Genomic DNA, 10,734 nt, shown 5'->3' on the forward strand with positions numbered 1-10,734 from the left:
AAAACCTTCAGTGAAATTTTAAAAGCTAGTGTTACAAGCAGTTCTTTTCTTGAATATTCTAAAACATGCCTTTTTGAAATAATCTTCAAAACTTCAGTTCATGAAAGACACATGAAAAGAATATCCAAAAATATGTTTTAACACAGATTAATTTTGTTTATGATTATGACAAAAATACCTTTAACTTTAAAAGCAAACAAAAAATTCTGTGTCGCAGGGGATTTAGCTCAGTGGCACCACGTTGCCTCGAAAGCTCAAGGTCCTGAGTTTGATGCCCAGTAAGATAATTGGCATCATGGACAAAAAATTCTATGTAAATATAAAAGGTGTTTTGGGTCAAGTTATTCCTTAGTACAAATAGTATGTCAATCAGTTTCTCAATCAAATTCACAAAAGCATTAAAATTGTACTCTATAATTAAACAATGCATTCATCTAGTGGAAGATGATACAAGAAAATTTACAGCAACAAAATCTCAAACAATCTCAACTCCTAAAATAAGAGATTTTCAAATTAAGAAATTATTCATGTTGCTTGGAAAGTATGCGTTACTCATACTCTCAAATTCACTATAACTGCTTGGCATATGATTTAGTACTTTAAAAGACTGTAGCTAAATTATTTAACAATATTTTTAGAATGTTCCCCCTCTGGTGAAACATGTTCACCCAAGAATGTTTAGTTAAGAAGAAATCACTGGAGGGCCGGGGATTTAGCCCAGTGGTGCTGCTGCTTGCCTCGAAAGTGCAAGGTCCTGAATTCGATCCCTGGTACCAGAAAAAAAAAAAAAAAGAAAAAGAAGAAAAAAATCACTGGATAATTTTGACCACAATTTATGATCAACTGATTAATGGGTTAACAATTTGTTCCTCAATTTAGAGAGCATAAAGAACAAAAGGAATAATGTGGTAATTCTTCACTGTGAAATTCTGTCCATTAGTAATACCAAGCTGAGAATCTGACAGTGTACTGCCTTAGATTATGTTTCCACATGTGCTACTGAGCAACAAAAAATAGATATATTATGGCGATCTTTTTGTTGTTTCTTTCTTTCTTTTTTTTTTGAAGAGCAGCTCAACAGTTGGGGGGGGGGGTGTTAGTATAATACAGATAACATAGGCGGAAAGTACAAGATAGCACTTTAACACCAGTGCCAATACTTAGCTCATTAGGGTAATAACAAGGGTATTATTAATTTGTGTTATTTGCTTTTCTTAGAACATAAGTCAAAGCCATTAACTTGAGGTATATACACAATACATACACAGCCTTAAGCAAAATGCTTTTTGTAAGTAACATTACATTTCAATATATTGGAATCAGTTTTGCTGATCTGTATTTTGACTTAATGCAACAAGAAGACAACAACATTCAACTAGGGAGGGTTATACTGACAATAAAGCTCTTTAAAGTTCAAAATGTCTTCCTCTTCCTTTGTACTTACCACAGGCTCTACAATGTCCCGAGAGGATTTATTATTATTTATTATTTAATAAAAGAAAAATATCAGTCACAGCCTCAGTAACATACTTTGGAAGGAACTAATGAGAAAGCAAATCAGAAGATGAAACTTTGTCTTTACTTTCAAATAAGCAGTCTTAATTTTTCTTCTAGAAAAAGCTTAAATCAGTTCATTATAAATATATCTACACCATTGATTTTTGCAGCTTTCAGGTAAAGTCCAGCACTTTGTTTATACAAAGTCAGTGAGAAGAGGTCAGTAGATATGATCTAGTCTTAAATCGTGACATCATCCATTCAAATCCTGGGATAATACCCACCCCATCACTACCACCACCAGTAAGAGTGAAGCAGGACTTAAAGAAAAGCAGGTTCTTCCCTGCCTTGGGCAGTTCACACCCCCCACCTTGGATCAACAACCCTTTCCCCCATTGAAACTCCTTGTTCTGGTATGGATAAAATTGGCAACTATGTCCTGTAAACTAAGTTTTTGTCATCTTATTCTCACAAGATTCACAAGACTCTGTCTTCTTTGAAGGGTAAGTCACAAAACTGTCCTTGTCCTGTTTCTGTAAATTCTGTGCTACATCACTAAAAAGACCACCCCACTGACTAAATGTATAAAAAATAAAACATTTCCTTTTCCAGCACTCAATCTTTTGGACAGGAGTCCAACTGAGACAAGGTATACCTAATAAATCCTCCTGATTCCCATTGATCTCTCCTGTCTCTTGGAATTCTGCCCCAAGAGCATGCCTGGATATGCTGCTGGTGATCTTTCATGGAAGTGAGCTTCAAGAATTGGGGGATTTCTGCTATAGACATGCATTCTTTAACATCTCATTTATTAGCAAAAATCAGCAACCCAGCTTTCCTTAGGTCTTCATGAGCTAACATTTTGTAGATTTCTTCTCTAGTTACAGAAATCCTCTCTCTGTTCATGTTGTCCACAACAACTATTACAAACTCTGTATTAGTATAGCAAGTGTTCTGGGAAGAGCAAAGAGATTCTTGAGCACCTATATCCCACATCAGGAAACTTGTATTATTAATCACTACCTCTTCTACATTGCTTCCTATTGTAGGGGAAGTATAGAAAATTGGTGAAGGATGATAGTTTTCCCTGCATTATCCTACCCAACAATGATAACTTTGTGTTCTTAGTGACTGAACAGCCTCCATATCCTGGTGAAAAGAATTCTCATTCTGTGGCAGCAAAGCTCCTCCAGCCACCTGGGCCACCAGCCTTCCCCTGGCTCATTTTGAGAGGGTGAGATTCCCACCGGAACATCCACCTCCTGGGAACTGGAGGGAGACCAAAGCACAGGCCACCCTGTGGCCTGTGAGGCCCTGCTGCTGCCACACTGTCTGCTGCAAACCTCGTGGGCTGCTATCCTCTTCCATCCCCAAGCTGTTTTCCTTCCTGTAATTCCCTGCAATAAAAGCCAGAGAGTGTGGGAGACTGCAGTATGGATTATGCCCAAAGCAGGAAGTAAGCAGTGCAGGCTGGAAAAAGGACAATGTTCTGTTTACAACCATATATTTTGTCTATTCTGTTCCTAATTTGAGAATGCTTTGTCTTGTCCTTGATGAGCCGTGCTTACATTAATTTCCATAGAAACTATACGACTGCACATCTTCGGATGTAGTACTGCCCTTGCACATAGCTTGGCTTTACCCCAGTTGATTACTAATGAAAGTCAGAGCCTAGAACTGGCCAGTGCCTTTGTCAGTTGCACAGGCATTGGTTGTCCTGGCACCCTGCTTTCTGCCTTAATTCTGTTGTTTAGGTTTTTTTTCCCTCAGGCTTGCATCATACATTGGGCAGGAGACTGGAGCCTACTGCAGAGGTTTCCAGTAACATTTCAGGGGTCCCCAGTAAGAAAGTTCTTGGTTTAGTGCTGCTCCCTTGAGACCCTCTCCTGCTGAGTGCTCTCAGGACAGTCCTTCTGGGTCTCTCAGTGTTCGGACCTAGTCTCATTTGAGTAATCTTTTCATCCTCTGTGGCAGCCATGGTGGCACCTTACAACACCTCTCTGTGCCTGACTTTCTCTACAAATAGAGATGTCGTGGGCATCTGTGTTCTGGAATTGCTGAAAGAAATTTATGGAGACACAGGAGTTGGGTAAAAAACCAAAGCCTTTACTTGCCAGCAAGGCAGGACTGCCAGAAACTTGTCTGATCAATGTCCACGCTGTTCTTTGTTTTAACATTTCCTTTTATATCTTCTTTTAGCCATTACCTCATTCCTGGTGGTATTAGTCATTAAAATTTCTGTTTCTCTTTTACAACTAGTTCCTGTTAATGGTTAAAGTCACAGACATATAACAAACAGATGGTGCTTAAAACACATACATTGTAAACTACTCAAACATTTCTACTTTGCTTTTCTCCAGGTTAAATGTTATCTACAGCTAGGTTACAGGTGAAAGGTTCAGTTAGCCATCACTTTAAACAATAAGAGTTATGGGAAAGGTAAATCTTAAAGGAACGTATACTTATTTTACTTCAGCTACCTTAATAACTAACTTATAGTTCAAATTTTCTCTATCTTCTGTAGGATTATATAATATGGTGGAAATTATTATGTAAACTTTACAGTGCTTAGAACAATGTAATAAGCTATGCTTGCCCTAAAATAGAAGATAGGAGATTTCTTTGAGCTAGATGGGATTGAGATTTTAAGTTGTAAATGACTGAACTTTATGCAGGCTGACATATTAATAAGTTTTCTTTCTACCCAGTGGAATGGAGAAGCTAAAAATGCAGGCTTGGTAGGTTATTAGGAAGAAAAAATAAATCTGTGCTTTCTAAGTGTTTTCTTTTTAAAGATAGTTTTGCTATGTATCCCAGTCTGACCTTGAACTCCCTATACTCCTGCCTCAGCCTCCTGAGTAACTAGTAGTATAATAATGCACCATTACAATTGGCCCTATCTGGGTTTTTGTTCTTCAGCTTATTTTTTTCGAAGTTCAAAAGATCACAAAAAATGGAGAGAACTTAAGACAATGAGAGGTCCTAAGGCTATGGCAAATGAAAACTACCACAAAAATATTTTTCTCTAATGAGGAAGAATGGGGCACCACCCACAAAGTATTGTTAGCAAATCCAGTGAACTTGGATCTTTTTAAGTTTCTAGATCCTAATACTTGTGTATAGGTGAGGCACAGGACCAAGGTAGTTGGCAGTTTTCAAATTTTGTCACTTTAAAATCATTGGGGTGCTTTTAAAACATCTTGATACCCTGGCTTTAATCAAGATCAATTAAATCTTAATGTCAGAGGATGGTTCTCAGGAATGAGTAACTTCTAAAATTTCCTAGGTAATTCCAATTACCTGAGAATGAATGAGTATTATGGTTTATGTATAGATGTCCCCCAAGAGCCTCATGTACTCATAGGTGCTGCTTACTGAAGATGACTGGATTATTCAGGTGCTACAGATGACTTCCTGTTAGGAGGTGGGACCTGGCTAGAGGATGCAGGTCACTGGAGGTGTGACCTGGAAGGATGTTTCTCCCACCAGGCTCATAGCTTCTCTCTTTCTGGTTCCTTGCCATAATGACATGAGCACCTGTCCTCTGCCAAGACCTTTCTGCCATGTTCTTTCTGGGTTTATGCCTGCTAAACATGGACTGAAACTTCTGAACTGTGAGTCAAAATAAATCTCTCCTCCTTTAAGTAATGGGTGTTGGATATTTTGTCCCAGCTAATATCCTCCATGGTTCCTCTTGGCTCACAAAACATAAAATATTTACTATTGACCTTTTCCAGAAAATGTTTGCTACCCCTGTTCCAGGTTCATAGTTTTCCTAATGAACAAAAATATATTGGAAAATTCATTTTCCCATGTGCTTTCCAAAAGAAGTATTCCACCAATTTGTTAATATTTGAATTTCCCATCAAATACTAAATGGATTAATTTTACCGTTATCTTAAGTGACATCAAAAGATCCATTTTATTGGTCTATGAAGTCATTCATAAATCCAAAGAAAATGTTCTTAATTTACAAAGAATCTATGACACTTACCTTATTTTAATATTTTCAATATACGTATGAGAATCCATTTATAATACTCCCCTCTTTGTGTTCCTAAGTCATCATGGAGTATGACAGGGCACTAAGCTTTATCTTCTTCTTTCACTTTACTAAACTTCTACTTAGATCAAGTGTCATATTTTGCTACTATTCAATTTAATTTTCTCATCTTATTATTTGGAATTCTAAAACCAGAAAAGCATCATTCCTAAGTTATGACTTAATTTATCTTTCACTTTCAAAGTCTCAGCTGAGCATGTCAATTTAGCTAAATTGGTCAAAAGTGGTGATAATGCCTATATACATGCAAGATGAGAGGAAATGATCTTTCATGAAATGTTTGTCATTATAGAGAGTGAGATCTAAAGTGTGTTCAGAGAGTGATTACAAACTACCAAATTTCTAAATAAAAATCCCTTGATGGGGAGACATCTATGTGACTAAGTTTGATCCTTGTGTGTGTTTTTGGGGTGGAAATGTCCGAGAATCTAAGAATTAGAATCCTAAGTGTGGTCCTTATTTGACTCAGAAGCTGAGGTCATTTTGAGTGCCAAAGAAATTCTGCTACTTGCTTCCAGTAGGCTCAAACAGGGTTAGGAAGTCATTAATTAAATGTATTTCCATTGTGAAATAGCCACAAGTTTTTACGGGGAAAAAATGGAGGAGCAAAGGTAACAGAGATCCTTCAGCAAGCGGAAAGGATAAAATGCAGCAGAGAATGGGGGACGCAGAGTGAGCGGCGGCACAGGAGGGCGGAAATCCGAGAAGGCGCTGTTTCAACAGCACAGGCCTCATGGAGGCAAACTCCTTCTGCTGTTCCAGGCAGCTCAGGCTGGAGGCTGTCAATCGTGGAAACGGGCGCGTCCCTGTCACTCCGTCCACCTCCGAAAAGCCACCACGCGGCCTAGCCCAGGGGGCGCCCGCCGCTACTCACGACTAGGTCTTCCGGGGCAACGGAGGGAAGCGGAAGCCGCGTGTGCGCGTTTCGAGTGCGCCTGCGTGGGCGGCTGGCCTCGGACTTCGGCTCCTGTGGTTGCTTAGAGCAACCGTCGCACGTTGGCCATCGAAGCGCGGCTCGTGGGCCGGATGTCCAGTTCCCGTTCTCCCGAGGGCACCCGGGGCGCTGGGCGGCAGCGGCGCAGCTCCTCGGGAACCCCGCCGCCTGTGTGGACCGAAAGCCCTCCCTCCGGCGGCGGTGTCCGCCCAGGGCCTCCGTGGGGTGGGGCAGGCGTCCGCCCATGGCACGCAGTTAGGCACTCGGGGTCCCGAGAGCGGACCCCAGGGCCGCGCAGCCATAGCCTCTCGTACTCCTGCTCCGTCTCCTGTGGCAGATACCGGTGCCACCACCGCTATGCAGGCGACTGGTGGTGGGCGGAAGACTACGGGCAAGAGGAGGAGAGCTGTCAGCAACGGAGGCTGAAGGAGCGAGAGCGGGCTGGGGAGCTGGGAGCGCCTGAGGTGTGGGGGCTGTCACCAGAGCCTCCTGAGCCCGATTCCGACGAACATGCTCCGGTCAAAGATGAAATAAAGAACTGGAAGGGCAGTGCTTCAGAGTCCAGCTCCGAAGAAAAGAGGAAGAGGACCAGTTGTTCAAAACCGAAAAAAAGAACGAAAAAGCCCTCTAAAAGAAAGCATAGAAAGTATTATGATAATGATGGTTATTCGGGATCTGACAGTAATTCTAGCTCTGATGAAAATAAAAAGCGAGTCAAAAAAGCCAAAAAGAAAGAAAAGAGAAAGAAACACAAAAGGAAACCCAAGAAAAAGAGTAAGAGGATGAAAAATCTCAATGACCCAACTTGTAAAGCTTCAGAAGGGAAGTTGCCAGAAAGTACCTGGATTGAGCAGTCAAAAACTGCAGATACTGTGGGTTTATTAATAGGTCCAGAAACACCGATAATACATACCTGTCAAGATGAGAAGCCTTTAAGTTATGGCCATGCTCTGCTTCCAGGTGAAGGTGCAGCTATGGCAGAGTACGTAAAAGCTGGAAAGCGAATCCCACGAAGAGGTGAAATTGGATTGACAAGTGAAGAGATCGCCTCATTGGAGTGTTCAGGCTATGTCATGAGTGGTAGTAGACATCGAAGAATGGAGGCTGTGCGACTGCGTAAAGAGAACCAGATTTACAGTGCTGATGAGAAGAGAGCCCTTGCATCCTTTAACCAAGAAGAGAGACAAAACAGAGAGGATAAAATTTTAGCCAGTTTCCGAGAGATGGTGTACAGAAAGACAAAAGGGAAAGATGACAACTAAAGACGTGTTTGTTAGACAGCAGGACTTTTTAACAACAGAAGTTTTATATGACCACTGTGCTTTTCTACTATGTTAACAGGTTCCTCAAGAAAAAGCTTCTTTTTGAGATAGTGCACATGGTTTTTAAAAAGATGCAAACATTACAGGAGAGAGTAAAAGGTGACTGCCACTGCAATCCCTGATTCCCTTCCCCAAACCTCTTTTTGGTATTTGTTCATAGTTTTCTGTATATACAAGGACACATTTTATAGAATAAAGCTGACTTTGACTATTCAAAGCCAACTCCTGATTGAAGAAGGCATGGGCTTTATCCATAAAACAAGATTTTAAAAAATGAAGGTGTACGGTGCTACAGTCTTCCAAAGAGTAGATTAGGGGTCAGCTAGGCTAAGAAGAGAAAGAAAAAATGAGAAGGTGATAGGGAAAAGTTTTAGATAACTTAATAGATTGAATATTAAGGTAGTTGTAGAAGCAAAATAAGTAATGTGTTCTTTTAAGATTTGCTTTTCCCATAACTCTCCTTGTTTAAGGTGAAGGTAGTCTGTCTCTTTAACCAGTAACTTCATTAACCTAACAAAGTTGCAATGCCAGGGTGAATTTACAACATATATGTGCTTATCTTGTGTCTGTGACTTGTAAATAGGAACTGGAATTGTATTTACACATCAAAGACCACTAGGGATGAGATAATGGCTAGAAAGGATATAAAAAGGGAAACGCTGAACAAAGGGGCATGCGGATACTAACCAGACCAGTTTCTGGCGGTCCCGCCCACTTGCAAGTAGAAATTTTATTATTTTACCTCAATTCTGTGTCTCTGCGCATTTCTTTCCAAGATTTTTGGAACAAAGGTACAAAGCAGGAGTTTGCTGTTAGAGATGGTGTATATTAGACCAGATCAGGAGGCACTCCATGGACAGGAGAGTTAGCATGGGAAGACCAGCTCATTGGTTCCAGGGACAGTGTTAAAGTGAGCTCCATTTAAGGTCCGTGTAATGCCTTTGTTCTCATTAGTGGTATCTGCCTGATAAGTCACTGACCCTGTGTCCTTACTTGGACACTAACCACACTACATCATCTCACTGGATAATCCCCTGTTCAAACCTATGTGGTAAGTCCTACAGAGCTAAAGTTGAGAAGTGGGGTTCTAGAATCTGGTAAGACATGGTGCTGTTGAAGGACACCTTTGCCCAAGTGTGTCACATGGTTGACATGGGGCCACATCATCTTGAAGTTTTCCCCAAAAGAGGTTGGGGAACACTGGAGAAAACCATACTGTGACATCTGCATGTTTCCATTGTAACAAGCAAACTATGCCACACTATGCACGAGGATTGACACTTAGCTTTTTTCACTTATCAATGCATCTTGGAGATGTTTTATTAGGACATAGAAATCTGTCTCATTCTAATGGTTTTATAGTATTTCATTGTATGAAAGAACCATATTTTACTGTATACTTAAGATGTGTCCTATATTTGGCTGGCACACAGCCCTGTTTTAAAAACCTTTGTGAGTATTCATCTGAAATAGAATTAGTCACAAAGAATCCTCTGAGTCATCTAGAAATGATCACCTTGAAGAAGAATTACTGGGCCAAGGGGAAAACATTTATTAGGTGTTTTCTATGTGTTAGGCACTGTGGCAGGTATTGGAAATAAAGAACAAATTAGTCTTTTTCTTTTTTTGGTACCGGGGATCAAACTCACAACCTTGTGCTTTCGAGGCAGGCGGCAGAACCACTGAGCTAAATCCCTGGCCAAGAACAAGATCGTCTTGATCCCTGCCATCATAGAAATGTAATTCTGCTGGGGAAGATTGAAAGAAATAAAACGAGCTGAAACACAAACACCCAAAGCAGGGTTTTATTAAGGGACAGAGTTGCGGGCTGTGTCAAACAGTGGTGAGAACAGCAACCAGGGGTTGGCTGGGTGAGGTTCACAAGGGCTTGGGGAGTGTGGTGGAGGCAGATGATTGGCTGTGACCGGGGCCGTGGTGGGAAAGAGCAGGTCTTTGTTCTCTCTGGAGTGACTCGTTTCCCATAGGCAGGGCCCATTTTAGGATGCAGGGTTGTTGGGGCTATTTTATCTAGCAGAGAACTCTATCAAAGATAGACTCTAAAAATTTAAGTAATTACAACTTATAAAATGTAACGAGGAAAATATGACAGATGTATAAGAAGTTTTTATATGATTGTCAGAGTCTAAGAATGTCACATTTAAGCTCTTCATGCTTTTAAATTTTGATGTTGCAACACTACTTTCTAATAAAATACGAAGTACCAGTATACAGATCAGTAGGATCACCAATATTGTCCTTTCAAAAGGCTTTTTGTCTTTGTTAATACAGTAGGTGAAAAGGCATTCCATTACCTTTATTTCTTTAAGATAGAGTGTCCTTTGTGTACTTATGAGTGTTTTGCAATTTTTAAATTGTGAGTTACTCACATTATAACTTTTATCAATGCTTCTATAAGGTTTTTTCTTATTGATCATAAACACTTCAGATAATAAAAAAATCATATCGCCCCATAAAGCCTAAAAATACTCCTCAATATTACCCAAACAAATGTCTTTGTATTTCTTGGGGGAAATGTGCAGCTGAGAAACCATGGTTTCTAAGTAAGCTAAGGTAAGATTGGCCGTTTTCTTTCCCCCACCCCCAGAACACAGTGCAAGAAATAGTACATGTAATACCTACAGAGACTATTCACAATAGCTCTTCTGTGGTACTTATGCTTAATTTGGAGACGGGTCTGGTCAGTAAATCTGCCTTAAAAGAAATTTTGAAAATTGTAATTTGTGTCTCATCTTTGTCTTAGGGAACTTAATAAAAATATAACTTTTCCTTTGAAGTAGTTTTTCACAGAATATGTGATTATGAGTTGTGGAATGGAAGAAAAATTGCATAAGAAATTTTTTTTCTTGGCAGGGAATGAATGGCAAAGGAGATCTGTTCATCCCATGACTGGGAATTGA

At 40.2% G+C, this 10,734-nt stretch overlaps 1 protein-coding gene across 1 annotated transcript; it reads left to right on the forward strand.

Moving 5' to 3' along the window:
- The first annotated feature begins 6,498 nt into the window (after positions 1-6,498).
- On the forward strand, positions 6,499-9,129 carry LOC101697095 (NKAP-like protein). Its single transcript, XM_004847884.3, has one exon. It carries the CDS (start codon positions 6,587-6,589, stop codon positions 7,754-7,756), a length of 1,170 nt encoding a protein of 389 aa, XP_004847941.1. The 5' UTR covers positions 6,499-6,586; the 3' UTR covers positions 7,757-9,129.
- The last annotated feature ends 1,605 nt before the right edge of the window (positions 9,130-10,734 follow it).

Source organism: Heterocephalus glaber, unplaced genomic scaffold, assembly GCF_053883595.1.
Source record: "Heterocephalus glaber isolate CG9 unplaced genomic scaffold, H.glaber_assembly_v1.0 deba00001472, whole genome shotgun sequence".
Taxonomy (NCBI): Eukaryota; Metazoa; Chordata; class Mammalia; order Rodentia; family Bathyergidae; genus Heterocephalus; species Heterocephalus glaber.